This window comes from Phycodurus eques, chromosome 14, assembly GCF_024500275.1.
Source record: "Phycodurus eques isolate BA_2022a chromosome 14, UOR_Pequ_1.1, whole genome shotgun sequence".
NCBI classification, from domain to species: domain Eukaryota; kingdom Metazoa; phylum Chordata; class Actinopteri; order Syngnathiformes; family Syngnathidae; genus Phycodurus; species Phycodurus eques.
Window position 1 is genome coordinate 8,372,235 of NC_084538.1, and position 18,595 is coordinate 8,390,829.

At 38.7% G+C, this 18,595-nt stretch overlaps 1 protein-coding gene across 1 annotated transcript in view; it reads left to right on the plus strand.

Annotated features, from left to right (window-relative positions):
- cnksr1 (connector enhancer of kinase suppressor of Ras 1) overlaps nt 1-18,595 on the plus strand; it is a 30,094-nt gene that overhangs the window by 1,394 nt on the left and 10,105 nt on the right. Inside the window, 9 exon segments of the mRNA XM_061695753.1 lie at nt 1,382-1,539; nt 4,635-4,837; nt 5,729-5,813; nt 13,666-13,710; nt 13,782-13,901; nt 14,890-14,949; nt 16,132-16,197; nt 17,243-17,371; nt 17,609-17,721. Coding sequence (XP_061551737.1) covers nt 1,382-1,539; nt 4,635-4,837; nt 5,729-5,813; nt 13,666-13,710; nt 13,782-13,901; nt 14,890-14,949; nt 16,132-16,197; nt 17,243-17,371; nt 17,609-17,721 — 979 coding nt within the window.

An 18,595-nucleotide genomic window follows, 5' to 3' on the forward strand; every position in this document is an offset into this window, starting at 1 on the left:
GTGGACAGCAGTATGACACTTCACAGGACCCACTTTGCTGCAGCGTGCCCTCACTGTCCTCTCAGATGATATTTGTCTCCTTCAGTTGGAGAATTCAATACACTAATGTCTCATTCCCCTCCATTATTGTTGTTGGTTAGCCTGTCTCATTCTGAATTATGCGTTCAATGCACCCAAAGTGAGAGAGCGAGGGTGAGTGTATTGGTAGATTCGGTACGATGCAATACCTCTGATTGACAGGTAATTCATCCAAGATAACCCGCTGGGGTAGTCTCCATCTTCCAGATGGATGGATTAACCTGTGAGGAATCAGGCGCTCTCAATTCAATCCCTTTACACCCCAAACGTCTCACTCTTAATTCCTCACAATTCCACATTTTGCTATACAGTGGTGCCTTAAGATACGAGTTTAATTTGTTCCATGACCACGCTTATAACGCCTTTCCTCATTAAAATGAAAGGCAATGCCTTTAATCCAGTCCAGCCTCCCCCCAAAAACAACAGATATTGAGAAAATAGTACTCTACGATATTGTACTTTATAAAAACATACAGTAATGACAGAATTAAATACAATGTAAACCATTTTATCTTGAATTCAATGGACATTGTGCTGCTCATTCTGGTGTGCACACCTTGGCTACCTGGGGGCTAGACATGGAGCCATCATTTGTGTTCAAATATCCATTGCTATGAGGGGTCTAACACCGCGACACTGCTATTCATTAGCCCGTCTATGGTGTTTTGCAACGTTTGTTAGCATTTAACTAAATAGACTTATCCGAGGGCAAATAATGTGGTTGTTTTAAACACACAAAGTGTAATTCTATTTGTTTAATTTTTTTACAAGGAATGGGATTGGCAATTTAATATCTTCAAGCCTCTTTTTTGAAGAATTGTTCAAAACTGTCCGAATGACGGCTTGTATCTCGAAAAGCTCAAAATGGAATTTATTTGTTATGCAGGATGTTAGAGACATTAAAAGTGCTCATTACATTTATTAATTTTTTTTTAATCTACCAAAATGGTGACCACCCGTCACGTTGCTACTCGTAGGTTGGGCCACCTCTATCTGAAGGCACCACCACTGTATTTGCACTTGACTGGTTGTCCCAATACTTCTGTCGATGTAGTGTCTTTACATACATACTTATGGACATATTTTCTCTTCAAATAAACAAAAACTTTCACATTATGATTATTACATGGCTTACAAAAGGTACCTAGTGTTGTGGTTTGTTACAGTAAATACCAGCACCAAACCTTCCAATCCTTTTACAGAGTCCATGTTCCAGCTGCATGTATCGGCCTGTTTTACTTGCAAATACGGGCTTTCAGTAAGAGAAGCCTGATTCTTCCCACCTCCTATGTCCTGCTGCCAGGTCTGGACGCCCCCTTGGCTCGGTATGCCTTGTCGGAGTGGCATCTCTCCGGCATGGATCTGCTCCAGTTGACTTCGGAGGACCTGGAGAGGCTGGGAGTGTCCAAGATCGGCCACCAGGAGCTGATCCTCGAGGCCGTGGAGAACCTGTGCTCCTTGGTGAGGCGGGAAGCGCAGTCATGTGTATTTTGTGTACAGTATGTCACCATGGCAATGAAGAGTCTAGCTAGGGATGTCTGCCTTGAGGATATTGTAGATGTCTTGTGTGCATACTAGAGTGCTGGCACTCTGCTTTTGAACAGCATTAACAGTCTAATGCTGAATTTAAAGTACATCTTGTAGTAGAACATCATGTTCTTTCCTTAAGAAGCACGTGAAGTTCACTGTCACTTTTTGTCTCAAGAGATTGTTAGGTTTGAGTGTTAGGCTCAGAGGTTAGGGGTCAGGGTTCGGAGGTTAGACTTTGGGTTAGGTTTAAAAGATTTAGTTAGGGTTACGATTAGAGTTAAAAAATGATATGCTTTATATGCATTGAGTTCGCACGGTCAAAAATTGGACTGCGTGCGGTCGACTGTAGAGGGGTCAGCGTGGACCCTACACACAGGAGTATGTTACATGGACCAACGCAGCATGTGGAGATGCAGAAAGTATTAATTAACTTTTAGGGGGTTAGGGTTTGGGTTCACGTTATGGTTAGGGTTTAGCACCTAACCCTAACTTGACTTAAAGCATTATCAAAACTAAATACAACAGTGATGGAAGGGGACCTTTAAGAAGGGATTTGGTGAAAGAAATGCTTGCGAGTAATTGACAACACCCACCCAAACATGTTTGCAATGACTTATATATGCTACAAAATGATAGCAAAGCATGTGTGTATTAGACAAGGCTATGGCCTGACTAAGTGTAGCTCCTGTCTTCACTTTTAATCCGATGCAACACCTTCTGGTGTGCACAACTTGGACACAGGAGAGAAGTTTAATACAGTCATGCAGACACAAAGATAGTATCTACTACTACTTCTACTACTGCTAGTGACTCAGTAAGCTGCCATAGTAATAGTCATTTTTCACAGAGAATAAAGAATACATCCCTCTGAGTAGTGTTATAGTATATTGTCTGTCTACATGGGTTGCTGCACTGTTTGTGTTCAAATATCTGCTTCTTAAAGCGTTATAACACTGCCGCATAGTTATGTCTGTCTTTCCAATTATGTGGTACCATTAAGCTGGTGGACTTGAGGGCAAAGTTATGTGGTTGGTTTCAATACACAATGTGTAATTCTCTTTGTTTTATGGTTCGTTTGACAGTAAACTAAGTGGCATTAAACAGTTGGAAGCTTCTTCTTTGAAGAATTGTTCAGTACCTGCCAAACTACGTGCTGCTTAATGTGAAATCTATTGATTTGAGTTACTTCACCATACAGTGCTCGTGTGTCAAACTTTTGCTCGAAGTCAAACCAAAAACATTTGCTGAATGACTGTTAGCATCTCAAAACTCTTATCTCAAGGCACCAATGAACAGTATTTCCTTTGTGGGAACAAGTTAGGAAAGACCGTTTTCTGCTCCAATAAGGTCCTTAAAAGGTTCATGGTTAGATAAACTGGGAGTGGAAGCGCTTGACTGTCCCCTGACCTCAACCCTATTAAATAGCTTTGGATTTGTTTTTTCCTTCCATTTTCTATTTGTGTAAGTGTAATGTCAGGTGTCTGAGACTTTTGTCCCTTTAGTGTACTTGCATGCAAATTTATGGGACCACTACTTTAATCCCAATGTCCAATTACCTCAGGGTAACCACTTGTGAGGTTGTTTTATTTATAACACTTAAGCAGCAGTAGTGTGTTTGTAGACTAATTGAGCAGGACAGTGCGATGCGACAGTCAGTGAATGCCGCACTTGGCAGCTCAAGCAACTTAAACCTGTTGCCAAATAGCAGACAGGAGTCTTCATGCTGACTCTCGCTCTATGAATGTGAACCGTTATGTAAAGATTTAAGATCAGACGCTTGCGTGAAACGGTTTCATAAGATAAGATACACATGCAAAGTTATACAGTTTACATTTACATTATAGAGCGCCATCCAGCCGCCTGTTTGGCTTGTGACCGTCCTCATTCATGAAACCATGCATCACATGGAGGAGAGTAAATGCTTTCAAGTGGGCCGTTACGTCATTACAGCTTGGATAAATCCATGAAAAATTCATGTCCACTCGGTAACTGTGGATTAGTGCCACTGGTTGATATGTAACAACAAAGCCCGACTGGAACAAACCTCTTGCCCCCCGATGACGGCGTCCTGAATGCAACCTGCTCCTACTCTCTTGCAATTGCCTCTGATTAAATTCTTATGTAATTTAATCCTATTTATTATAGGCTATATATCCTGATCTAATTCACTGCAGTCAAGCAATTCTATTCATTTTGGGCTTTAGATGTCTCAACATAAAACTCTTCTCATTAGAAAAATGGCATGTCAATATATTACTACAGTGTGTGTATGTATATCTATGTATATATGCATATGTGTGTGTGTATATATATATATATATATATATATATATATATATATATATATATATAAATACAGTGGGTATGGAAAGTATTGAGACCCCCTTCAATTTCTTGCTCTTTTTTAATATTCCAGCCATTTGCTAAAATCATTTAAGTTCATTTTTTCCCCACATTAATGGACACACAGCACTCCATATTGACAGAAAAAAATAATAATTGTTGAAATTTCTGCAGATTTATTAAAAAAGAAAAACTGAAATATTACAGCCATAAGTATTCAAACCATTTGCTGTGACACTCATATATTTAACTCAGGTGCTGTCCATTTATTCTGATCATCCTTACGATGGTTCTACACCTTCATTGGAGTCCAGCTGTGTTTGATTACGGTATACTGATTGGACTTGATTAGGAAAGGAGCGAGAACACACGGTGTACAGAAGGGTCAGAGGTGAGGTTTGAACTTCAGAACTGTGAGGCAGAGGTGCTTACCACTAGTTCACCGTGCTGTCCATTTGGATTGTTCAAATCACATGTAAGGGTTTGATTACACAGAGAATGCTTGAGCTTTTGCCACCCCAAGTCCATGTGATATGAAAAATGTCTATAAAGTCCTCCTCATTAGATGTCGACCCAGCTAAACGTAATAATTTTGAGCATGTTTACCATTTAAAATGCATTCAACCTTTGAGTAATAGTAATATTTTAAGATTTCAAATTGTCTTGTAAATTGTCCTTGTCAGTCATATGGTGACACTGGGGAGAACCTGCAGGGCCTGACGGCAAAGTTGCGAAGCGTGGCCCACAACTTGCAGATGGGCATCCAGGGCCGCTGGCGCCAGAACAACTACGATGGGCAGAGTGCCACCAAGTTGTCCACCAGTGTGCTTCACGCAGTGGTGGAGCTCATCGCCACTGCCAAAGGACTCTTCTCCTTACTGAAAAGGTCGGTGAAGAGGGAAGTTATCTAACTGTTACACACACTGTATGCCAAATGCTATTTTTACCCAAGTCAGGCTTTAATAAGAGTAGTGTCAATTGTGTAATAAAAGCACAACTTATTTAACATTCTGGCTGAAAATGTGAACATTTTTATGTATTTATTTTTAATTTACAGGCTACCCCTAAAGTTTGGACACATAGGCAACTCTCAGCAATGTGGAGTTATTTCATCATTATTATGTCTCAAAGTCAAATTGTAGACTTCAGTTCAGTTCAGTGAGTATTGAAAGGATTAATTCCATAGGTGTGATGCCATCACAGAAGGCTTCCTGTGATGATAACCATAGAAGAGAAGAAATAGTAACTACATAGGAAAGAGCAAGGCTGCTCAGTACAATATAAACTATATCCCTAAATATTTAGACATAAACACCAATACCATAAACAGATACATTTTAACAAGCAGATGCTAACATAAATAGTATGTAGCCATAAACATAATGACTGGTATGAAAATGACCAGAGAAGATTATTGATAAATGGCACATACTGTATTTTTGTAACTATTTCACAACCAACGATGTTGAATATGAATTAATTCAAAAGTACATGTGTACCAGACATACTGTAACTATACAGTAAAATGCCAATTGGTGACAGTGTTGCTCAACAAACATATTCCCTTTCCTCTCCATTGTAGTTAGGAGTGTTAAAATGTTCCTTAAAACAAACGGTTATAAAAGGTTTTATGATGGCTAGAGTCTAACCCTGAAGCATGTAATTTTCCTTTGTATTATTTTCTATGGGAAGAATCTTTTGTGCTCAACTTTGGCATTTACCATGTGTTTAAATGCTGTTGTGCTATCGTGATGAAGTGCAACTTTTGTTTTGTCAGGTATCAGCTCTCCCAGCTGAGCGAACGTTCGACCAGCAAGAAAATCTTCATCCAGTGCAAAGAACTGGGGGCAATTGTACAAAAGGTTGGTCTTTATCCATCCACCCATTTTCTACAACACTTGTCCTCATAAGGGTTGCAGGTGAGCGGGAGCCAATCCCAGCTGATTTTTGGCAAGAGGCGGGGTACACCCATTTACTGTTCGCCAGCCAATCACAGGGTACATAGAAACACATTTCTGTTGTATTGCAATAAGCGTGTCAAAGTGTTTTATTTTGAAAATTGACCGGATCTTCTCCGCCGCACCAGCTGCGCGTCTCAATTAACACATCGAGACTGCACAGAACACTTCTGTTTCCGGTCCCAGCCGGCTCGAACGCTTCTGCTTCCGGTCCGAGCGGGCTGGCCAACGGCGGGAGAGCTCAAAGAACGAAATCATTTCATAAACTAATTAAGTTCATTACGTTGACTGAAAAGATTTTCTCTTTTGAATGAAACGTTCGCGAACGAAACAACACTATATCAGGAGTCCTACTTAAAATGGGTTTATCGCAACAGTTAACTCTCACGCACCAATTCTGCTCTAATACAGATACAGTCATAGGTTGCTGTTCGACACAGGCAGAACTAATTTTACGGAGTTCAAAGTCTACTCTCATTGAGGAGCTACGGAACTGCAGTCTGGTCTGGGTGCCCTATAATAACTCCGACCCCCACTCCTGCATCGCGCCCACAGTGGACGCACCACAAAGGACGAAGCAGAAGCTAGCTTCTGCTTTGTCCTTCATATGTATGTATGTATGTATGTTTATATATATATATATATATATATATATATATATATATACGTGTGTATGCATATGTATATATGTATGCATGTGTGTGTGTGTGTGTGTATATATATGTATATATGTATACATATATGTATGTATACATATATGTATGTATATATATATATATATATATATATATATATATATATATATATATATATATATGTGTGTGTGTGTATATATATATGTGTGTGTATATATATATATATATATTTATGTGTGTGTGTATATGTATGTATATATATATGTGTATGTATTGGGAGCTACAGGTATAGATGAACAACCATTGACACAAACCAAAGAAACAATTTTTAGTTTTCAGCAAACGTAACATGCATGTTTTTGGAATGTGGTAGGAAACTGCCCGAAAAACCACACAAGCACAGGGAGAACATAAAAACGCCACACAGGAAGGCTGCAGGCGAGATTTCAATCCTGGGACTTTGAGACAAACATGCAGACAATTAGTCCAGCATATGCTGCCTTGGTATATTTATGATTTTACAGTAATGCCCCTCTGGCCTCCTATTGGCTGTTCACGATTCACGATTTCAGCTATTTGGGTTCTTTTTCTGTGGAACCTTTCCCCAACTGTTAGCAGATACATTATTTGTACCCTAACTGAAATGCCCTAGAATGCCACAAGATGGTGCCAAAGCCCTGTCTAGATAGGAATTGGTGTCAAGGAAGTATGTTAAAGTGATACATTAAGTCTGAGAGAAATGCTTTGTATATCGTGGAGGAGCTAAGTTTAGCCTCTGTTGTTCGTGGACAGTACTTGTACACACGCACCGACGGTAAAATTTTTCCCCAAATCAAACAAGGCATTTATTTTTAAGCGTAATGTCCTAAGATGTGTTTGAAAAGATATTCAACCATTTGCAATCATGATTTGTGGTATATTCGTTGTTGAAACTATTAATTTAGGCAATTATACCTTTTTTATTTTTTTCTAGGGGGGGGCGGGGGTTGTCAACTTTCGCTATTCCTGGTGGGGCTCTGTCTCTATCCGTCCGATTAGGGGGGGGAAAAAAGGTCATTCCACTCCTGTTTGTCCTGTTGAGCAGCATGTCAGTTAATTATTTTCCACTTCTCTTGCATGCATGATAGAAAAACGTGATTGTTTTTTTAAAATATATTTAAAAAGAGGAAGATTTTCTCAATGTAGAGGAACTAAAACTTGTTGAAACCAAACAGGAGCACAAGCTCCCCTTTTCTTTAACCCACCTCACATGCGTTATCTCTGCATTCCTAGCATATTTGAAGGCGCTTGTTCCTTGAAGACTAAGGACAGAGGAGGGCTGGACAGTGGACATGTGACTGATGGGGGGGGGGGGGGGGGGGGGGTTTGTTTTTCAGGGTGTGGGGGAGAAATTGGAGCACAAGGTCCTTTAAGGATTGACTGTCAAACGGAAAGCAGATAGGAAGAGCTCTGATGTGTTGTTACACCTCATGGTGGAGGGAGCGAGCCAGTTACTTATTGACATTGTCAAAGGAGGAGGACTTAAAGGAGGGATTACACAGTGACTGCTTACTGACTTTTGACTCCCCCGGGAGTGTGTTATAGTGAACACAGCAGCAGGAAGGAGAGACTATTAACATGTGGGACATTTGGGCCTGACAGACTTTAGGAACTAACAAAACAATAAGAGAAAGAGAGCACAGAGAAGACAATAGGTGGGAAGATAGAAGGAAGACCATCAGATTTTAGAAGAGTTTAAATTTAGGCCCTGATGTCGTGATCTGGACTGCAGCCTGGCACGGTAGGTACTGTTACTATCTCTCTAAATGGATAATGCTCTGCTTTTACATTAGATACTGTAGATCTGTGATTCTCAAAGTGTGGTACTAGTTCCACTCGTGGCCCGTGGGCTTCCTGTATGGGTACGCAAAAGAAACACCAAATTAAATATTCAAATTGTGCATAATGTTCCAGTCACTTAAACTTATTTTTAGATCCAGTACATTACATTTAAGTAGAGTTGAGTTGCATTTAACTTTTAAGTTTAATACATCCGCATATAATCAGTTTGTTTTCAAACATTTACAGTATTTAGATTAGTTTTTTATTTAACTTCTATGTGCAATACATTTGAATTGAATCTTTTTTTTTTTTTTTAATTTTCCTATATTTAAGCGCAGTTTTAATGTTTAAACTGTGCTTAATGTTACAGTAGCTTACAATTAAATATACTTTTTAGGAATAAAACCTCTGCATTGTGTGTTTTTTGAGGTGGTACTTGATAGAAACAGTCGTAGTTCTCGTGTTTTTTGTGAGTTTCTTATTGTATTGTATTAAACACAGAGAGAAATAGTGGTGAATGTGAAAGTATAACATTAGGAAAAAAAATCTACACCTAATGAAGGTGTAAAACTATGGCACAATACTTTTGGTTAATGTCCTAACCGTTTTACAGACAGTTGAGTCATTTAAAAAAATCTACATTGACTAACTTGAATAGTCCGCTTTTAATTATCAATAAATAAATACAAAGAAAGCAAAACTGCCGCAACTGGCGACCAGTCCAAGTTGTACCCCGCCTCTTAAAGTCAGCTGCCATAGACTCCAGCTCACCTGCGGTTTCAGATTGAAATTTCCAACAAGGAACAAATGTTTACAGAACGTAACAGATGTATACCGGCCTGTCAGATCATTTCAAAAACCTGGATGTTGCTGTTGTCGTCACCCAGGAATTTGTCACTGCTGATTCATTCCATTCCTTATGGCTGCATCAGCTGTGAAAATGATGATGCAACTGATAAGGAGGTGAAACGCAAAAAATAAATAAATCTGGTGTCAAAAATAGGAGCATGAGTGTGTTCGAGTGAAGATACAATAACAGTATCTTATTGACCAGTGGTGTGGAGGAGAGAAATGGAGCTGACTCAGAGGATGTTTTCCACACGCAAGTTGGAAGTGCACTAAAGGTGACTTAGTGGTGAGATCAGAACTCAATGATAAGTCACTGTACACAGTGCATTATAATGCCAGCCTATTGTTCGCTCACTTCCTTTTTTGGATTCTTGGGACTGTGTGTATGTTTTTGTATGCTCATGTTTTAGATAATTTATGCGCGTCCCTTTTTTCAGGCTTCAGTGTTTGGTTTGCGATTTTTATAGCAATTATTAAATATATATATTTTTTTGTTTCTTTGGCTTTTTTCCAGGTATGTGTGCGTGTTTTTTTGCCATAGGAATTTTGCAGTAATAGCGGGAAAGTGTGTTGAAGCTGTTTATTACCGTTTCCAGTTGACGATTAAATGTAAAATACAATGTGTATTTAATCAAACCACATAATTTATGAAAGTCTGCCATCTTAATTCTAACACACAATGCAAAACGCCATAGACCAGGCTAACCAAACTAGCATCGATGTTGCAGAGGTTGCAACCCTTTTAAGCAACGGATATTTTAATATAAACAGTGCACCAACATATGAAAGCAAACAATATAACAGTACTCACAAGTAATCTATTCCTTATCCTCTACAAAAAATTACTATTACTGCAGCTTACTGAGTCACTTAGTTGTGAAACTCTTCATGTATTATGATTTCTGTATTATACTGCCCCTTGGTGGCCAAGGCGCGCACACCAGAAGGAGCACAATGTCAATGGGCAATGAACCATGAAATCAGAATGAACACAATTGTGTTGTTGCATTTTTTTATATAAAGTACAAAATATTTTACATGCGTTACAAAAACTTCTGTTGGGAGTTTTTTGTGAAAATGGAACGGATTAATGACATTTGCATTAATTTCAGTGAGAATTGATGATTTGAGATATGCGCACTTTGAGTTACGAGTGTGGTCACAGAACGAATTAAACTCATAAGTCAAGGCACCATTTTATTATACAATTGATTATTGAAAAATAATGCTACACTCACAACTCTTCATCAAAGACGTCATTGCAACGACAGACGGGATTAATCTCATGAGTTCTTGCAGCTGTCATTGCTGCATTGTAAGAGTGCAGCAAGTGTGTGTTCATTCACATCCACACACATGTACTTGTAGCATGTCTTGTCTGTGTGAGTGAGTCACATTACAGCTGGCGCGTGTGTTCCGATAAGCGTTACAAACACATCAGTCGCATCAGTAGCACAGCATTTTATCAGTCACGGCTCTCAGGAGAGCTGCTTCTCATGCTTGACACCAAAGAAAGGACTCTTATTTCCTGTTTAGTCGAGTATGTGTGTTGTGTTGCCTTCCATCAGCCTGAGGGCCACCGCGTTAGGAAGTCAGCTGGTGTTTGTTCCACGTAAGCCGTCTCTCGAGCCTGCTGTGGTTTGAGCTCAGACTACGTTTAAATTGCTCAGCCAGTAAGGAAAAGCACAACCAAGGTTGAAGGTTTTGTGAACTATGAAACTGAATGTTGGCTCAAAAGTTTAATTGGAGGCTTTACATTTTACGCAATGTGGATCTGATAGTATGATTTTATGATTTTCTGCACGTACGCCGGCTACCTCCCCCATTCCGAAAACATTAACGTTAGATTAATTGAAGACTCTAAATTGACCATAGGTGCGAATGTGAGTGTGAATGTTTTTTCTTTTCTTTTTGTCAGCTTTGGCTACATTTTGTGGCGTCTTGGGGAGTTCCAGAAAGAGCACAAAAACTTGGATAAGGTGCCACAGAAAAAAAAAAAAAATTACAAATGAATTCATGCCCATTCATTTGTATGTACCATGATGGCTTTTAAAGTGTATTATACTTTCAAACTGTAAGGTGAGCCTGGGGACAAAGTATAGCTCTTGGATGTTATATGAATATATTTAAATGATTCATTCAAGCTTTAAAAGTGTAATCTTTAGAGAGGTTAAGTAAAACAGTCATGCGGAAAAATGAGAAGCTGGTGCAAGCACGAGTCTTTTTATAGCTGGCTGTTGACCTGCTGGCAAATACAAAACATTTGATGAATGTAAACTTGTTCCGGGTCGACAGAACAGAGGTTAATGACACTGTTTTGGACTGTAAAGCAAGAAGAAAAAAAAATCAATATATGGCGAATGTTTTTGCATATTTGAACCTTAAATTAAGCGTTTTGTCTTTTGCGTTGCCTTATTTTTGCGTTGCCTTATTTTCTTTTCTTGACTTTGTTTCCTTGACAACCACAGATAGATCAGCTTTGGACCAAAGGCATACACAGACACACATACACGTGCGGACACACTGTGCTACTAACCCAACATAACACAATACCTTGTCTTTATATCCACTCAAATAGTCGGTCCTTTAAACAAATTAGCATGCATACATACAGTAAATACGAAAAGGTAAAGATTGGGGCTTTTATGCCATGGGAATTGCATATGTTTGAGTGAAACATATTTTTTAATATTTAAATTAGTCAACATTTTTAACCATTGTTTTATTGTATTGACTTCATTTTTTCGTTTACAATTATTTAATACTAAAATACCAGTAGATTATAATTACTATAAAACAGTTTTTTTTTTAAATATTAAATTTAAAAAATGATGGTTGCATTTTTCAAAACTAATTTGAATCACATGAAAGACAATGCCTTGACTTTTTCTTTTATTTTTTTTTAAATATGACAAATATGTGTTCCTTTGGACTAATATATTAGTTACTTTGCATTACTGCTTTTTGGTATGCCTTGAAGAATGAACAATGGTTTATCGTCTTGTAAATTAGTCAAACTGTATTTTTGCACCATTTCCTACTAAATTAAGGTAAAAAAATATAATATATATAATATAGTATAATGTAGCACCTTTTCTGGTACAGCAAGCCACACTATTGTTAAGTAGAACCCTACTCCAAACTCGATTAAAATGGGTACCATTGTGTCGTTTTGGTGTAATGTGATTGATTTGCTTGGAGTCATTTATTGGCTGGACTTAAAAGGGGGACTTTTGGGCCTTGGTTTTGCTAGTCTCACTCTGAGACATGTTTTATTGTTAAACCTTGAGTTGTGTGTGTTGCAGTCTCCCAGTGAAAAAAAAAAATAGCAATGTGGAAACATGCTGCAGGCTCTCATTAGTTATGGTCACTGTCTATGTGAGAACAACATTATTTTCTGTGAACCTGTGGCCATAGTCATCTCATTTCCTCCTGTGGTGGATGTGATGTGAGAGGGAAAAAAACCCAGCATAATCTTCAGTCTCAGGTGTGAATGTTCAGTGTTGAAATGCTGGGGGAAAAAAAGAGACGAGTATCTCTGGCTGTCATAGCTCCTATCGCAGTTTGTAATTAGTTTAAAAAAAATAAGAAATCCTGCTAATGAGGATGGTTTGTTGCAATTTCACAGAGATTAGTTGCCCTTCACAAACCTTCATGTGATCAACATTTCATTAGGGGCTTGCGAAAGAGCTTAGTAAAGGGGTGGTGTTGCACTTGGGAGTTCATTGAGTGGTCTGTGTTGTGTAAACAGCCATCCTTTTCCTCCTCTCATGTTTTCGATCTCATTGTCCATCCAAAAGCAACTTTTAGGCAGTGCACTTGAAAGTGAGTGGCTGTTTACATATACTGTATGCGTTTGTACATGTATAATTAATACACATTTTGTTGTTAACAGCTTTATTCCAAAATGGAATAAACGTCTTTTTCACTTTTCATTCTACACACAACACCGTATAATGATAACATGAAGAACATGTTCTTTGGGGAGGAGTGGAAATGTACAGTGGCCGATATGGACTGAGGTCTGCTGCCAGTAGCGAAGATTGAGTACTTGACGCCCCCCAAAAGAACGCACTTCAAATTGCGTCCTCAGCACCAAGATGCCACCAGATGGTGCCATTGCAGTCATGTTATTAAACAAATAACAGAGGATCGGTTCCCCACCAAAAATCTGTGAATACCGAATTTTGAATATCACAGATCATATTTAAATGAATTAAACTGGTATCTCAAGACAGCATTGTATTATGCACCAACTATAGCCCTGCCCGTAGGCTTCAGTAATAAAACCAGTTGTGACTGATTCATGGGGTGAACAGGAAATTACTTTTTTTTTTTTGTGAGATTGCCCTATTTCCGCAAAACACTACCAATCAATATCATTACCAATATCAGTCAGCAACATTGTATGACACACACATTGACTGTGTGACATTTTACCCATCCAACAGAAACTTACAAGTGTCTACGAGAAGGAGAAGGACATAATCTCTGTGGTAAGTTGCTTCAAATGTGTCCTATTTTATCCCACTTTTTTATCATTACATGGTATTTTTTGTGTGAAAAGTGCCGTCAATTGGTGGTAGTGTGCGACGAGATCCTGACCTGCAGCCCAAAGGCTCTACTCACCAACACCACGCAGCTGGAGAGCGTTGACCTGGTGCCCGCTTCACCAGGAGATCAGCTGGTAATTTTTAATATTGTGTAGTTTTCCATCATGCTGACCTTTAAACACACCAAACTTATTTCAACGTTAGTTTACGTCATCGTCTGCTTCTTTTCTCTCACTCATGTCTTATGAAACCTGATGAACAATACACTGTGCTTCAGCTGATGCACTAAAAGCAGCGATTTTACCTCCTTTTCGCTCATTTGCCTCTTTAAGCATCTTACTCCTGCATCATTTTCTGAATCCCATTCAGTTCACTTTCCTTCCCTTCTCACTAAGTGACAGGCTTTCCTACTGCATGATCATAATAACACTCCTGATCGCTCTTTGTAATCTGCATCATACATATTCAGACATTCTGCTCTTTAAAAAAAACAAAAAAACATTTGACAAAAATAGTTTGTATTGAATAATTTCATTTTGACTTTGATTTAGACACATAGAATCTGTTAATTTTACTCAGTTTCACAAACAGACATTTATTTATTTGGCAGCAGCTTCTCACAAGGAATTGGAATATAGAGTAATTTTGACAAATTTTCTTTGTTTTCTCTTGGAGATAAATTATTAGCTTTCTATGACTAAAATAGAGATGAATGGGTACTAAAATTGTCGTAAGTGAAATGACTTATTATTGTGATTTTCTAGCAAAGTACAAAATTAAGCACATTTTAAAAAATGTTTCATTTCTGTGATAAAGAGTGCTCTTTTAGTGGCAAAACAGTCTGAAAAAGTTGGCAAGGAGTGTAACTCTGCTTTGTGTAGCCATGTGAAACATATCGATTGTGTCCCCAGGGTGAGATGAGTTTGCTCTTATGGCGGAATGTACTAAAACAGCGCAAGCTCATGGCTAATTACCGAGCCAGCTGTCAATACATCTGGAGACAGACATCAATATTTCACACAGCGAGTGTGTTGTTTGTTTTGAGTGCTCCATCTTTGTTTACCAGTCTGCGTGTGTGCGTGCGAGTTTTATTTTCTCCTTCATTGTCTTTGTCTGTTTCAGGGCATTGAGATAACATCCATTGGCTCCAGTAACCACTATGTGACCGGAACGGCAGCAGAGGTCAGACTGTCTCAGCAACTTATACCACCCCATAACAACAATCTTTAAAAACCTTCAATTCTCATTCATTTCAACTTCTAACACTAAAAGATGAATTTTGGCATGAGCTTGCCTCTTTCCACAGAGCCAAGTGGAAGCACAAACTTAAATAAATGTGTTATACACTGTCAACATTCACTTTATTTACTTTTGAATCTACATTTGTACAATGTGGTATAATAACTTAAAGTTAACCGCTGTAAAGAAACTAAATACAATAAAAAGAAACCTTTTGGATCACGGACAGCGGAAGGTTTGTCAACGGGAGAGAGTTGCTGACGTAAACGTACCACACTTTTAGAATCACTGGCATAAGAAAAAAAATGCTTATCATTTTAGCATTGCTAAACTATCTTGTGGATTCTTATTCAGAATCTGAAAAATAAATACATTTTACCAGGATACGTGTGCTTAAAAATTGGTGCGTTTTTGGGAATGTTGAGACCCCTAAAAGGTGATTCCTTTTTCAGAAGAATGATGATAAACACAGGGATTCCAAGAGGGCCCCATATACAGAGATCAGCGACATAAAAGCCAGATATGCGATACGTAGTTTTCAATTGTTATCTTTCGACTTTACACTCTGCATCACAATGGAGAGCTTTGCACTGTGGTTCCATCTCTTTATTAATCTCTACGAGCGGTTGCTAATTTTGATTGAAGTGATCAAAATCAGGGACAATCTGTGGATTTGTTTTCAGAGCAAACCAAAGCTAATTGAGCCAGTAAATTAAACAGGGGAGTGATTGAGGGCTGGGGGTAGTGATCATCAGCTGGTACAAGGACAGTTGGATCTCTCTGTGGGTGAAGGTCAACAACTATCACAAAAAATATCTCATATATTTATCACAATTTGACCTTTTTAAATACGGCTTGGAGTTGTTTGGGCCCATTGTTTTGGTTTACAAGGTGAATTAATGAATGTATAAGATATAATATATGTAGTGTCTCAATTCATTATATTACTAGCTAAACTCTGATGAACTGTTTTGTGATATTTAAGTTTTACCGTCTGGTGTCGGATCAGAAAACAATGAGTTATATCATGTCTCCCCACTCTGCAACTTTCTCTACTATGCCCTCGTGCCACTTATGTTGTCCTTATGTGCCCTTTTTTTATTATTATTTTTTATCATTCTTTAGCCTTCAAATGATGTTGCAAAGATCTTAGCTGGAGATGAAGTGATCAAAGTCAACAACCAGATTGTGGTGAGTTTTGTCCATAGGAAATACAAACACTAAAAGAGAAATAATCGATCATAAAACCTAATGTGTTCAGGCACAGCTTAAGATGACACTTAAAACATCCTTTACTGTGATAAGAGCGTAAAAAAGAATTAACCACTGCTGTTAGTAAAAATCTAAAAACAATAACACACTCAGTCTTAATGACGCATGAATAACCCAAAAGACATAATGTGGAGTATAATAAGTCACAGATCCATATCACACTTTTTAACATTCTTAACTGTTATACAAGTGTGAAAAAGAAAAAGTTGTTATATTGAAACACTCAGTCTGAACTGTAATGACAAAAACAAAATGCAAAAGTCAGTCACGTTGCATGCAGGAAAAAAAGTGCCCTTCCCTTAACTTTAATAACAAGTAAAAACAAAACACATGGACATATTTAATCCTATGAAACTCCGATTGCCTAGCCAAAAATATTCCGCCTAGGGTAGATAAATTCTGGATCTTCTGTTACGGCTCTCATGTTCTGTGTAAAAGAAGCTACGGTCTGCAATAGAAGTTGTTTTCGTTGGGTTCTGTGTAAATCCTAAAAGTGGATCAATTCTGTATGTTGTGTTTCTGCTCTGATGCGGCAATATGGGATATCTGTGCTAAAGAGGCTACTGCTTGTAATAAAACCAACTTTTCCGCCTGACTTCCATAGGTAGGTGGGGGCGAAGACTACCCGGTAATTTTTCGCCTTCTGAGGTGGTATTATATTATACACGGGTGTGGAGCTGACACCAGACATAAGCAATATCTTGCTTCTGCTGCATTCTGTGTAAAAGTCAAGGGCGAATGAATTTTGGATCTTCTGTAGTAGACACCATTTTTTCACCAGATGGTGACGTAATTGCAGGATGCACTGTCACCATGTGAGAGAGCACACAGAAATATCCTGCTTTCGCTGAATTCTGTGTCAAATTCAGTCTTCAGTTACTGCTCTGATACGTTATTGCAGAATCGCTGTGTCACCACACTTGTGTGTGTGCGTGTTTGTGTGTGTGTTTTGTTATTACATTAGGTGGGCTGGAGCAGGGCTAATCTCGTGAAGAAGTTACGGGAGAATCCCAGCGGCGTCACTCTGGTCCTAAAAAGGTCTTCCGGCTCGCTGTGTCGCGGAAATCCGGGCCAACACTTCTTCTCTTTGCAGGTCATTCAAGGACTCAACCACGCTAATCATTCAGTTATGCTGCAAATTCATTTTGTTGCTGCACTTAAAATACGCAAGCCCTACACAAACAGTAGTGTCCAGCCTAGGAAATTCCCATTTAGAGTTCTGTCACTAACGGCACTGTCATGACGGTTACGTCAAGATCCTGCAACAGTAACAAACATTCACACACAGCTCACGTTTGTGTTTGTGCTGATAACCCTGTCCTGTCTAAAGGAGGAGGAGGACTACTACAAAGAGGAGAGTTCGGAAGAAGAGGGGGAAGAGGACAATTCGAGGCACTCCATATTTGAGAGGGTAGCAGCTTCCGTCCGGTCACTGTCTTTCAGGTAACCTCTAAATGATACTTGTTTTTGATAAAGGTAATTAACTAATTAGCATTATGGCGGCTTCCAACCAAAACCTTGTGTGCGATGAAGAACTTGTTTTGAACTACTTGTAACTTGTTTTTATCAAGCTGTTGCTTTAATGAATGTGTAAAAAAAAAAAAAAACTACTACTGTGGTAAATATAAAACGGCTGTTCCGATTAAATGTAGTGCACATGTATACAACAGATCACAATAGATCACCTCACATGTAAACAGTTGACCTGAAATCTTCAATCGGAATGAAAAAAAACATCTGCTGTGAGAAATTGAGGCCTACTGAAAAAGGTTTGTAATTGCCTATTGATGCCACAGGATGGCGGTAAAGCACATTTTTCTACTAGACAAGGCTTTGGCTATGGCCTTCAACTAGACAAGGTTATGAAGCTCCTCCCCCCCACGTCAACATAGTTACTTGGTCCCAAGATGGTGCCAAAGCAATATTTGTACAAAATAACGGCTGATCCGCAAATTGGCGAATGGTGACCGCTGAATATGTGGGGGTGCACTGTCCTACAATTTGGGTGCAATGTTGTTAAACAAAAAAAATATTTTAAAAAACACTACTTACCAAGCTAAATGACTAGCCAGCTAATTAAGTTACTAGCCATCTAATTGTTTATTACAAAGCTACGCTATGTTGTGAGAAGCTATTTGAGTCAGCTGGCTTCTAGGTGTATGCTACTTGTTGTTTTTATAGCGCAGCTATGTCAGCTCGCAGACAGTGCAGGCTAGTATTAGAACCTCCTAGTAACACTTTAACCTCATTAATCTGCTAGGATTTAGTAGGTTAAATAAGAGTGCAAATGCCATAAATTCCACCCTGCACAGCTACG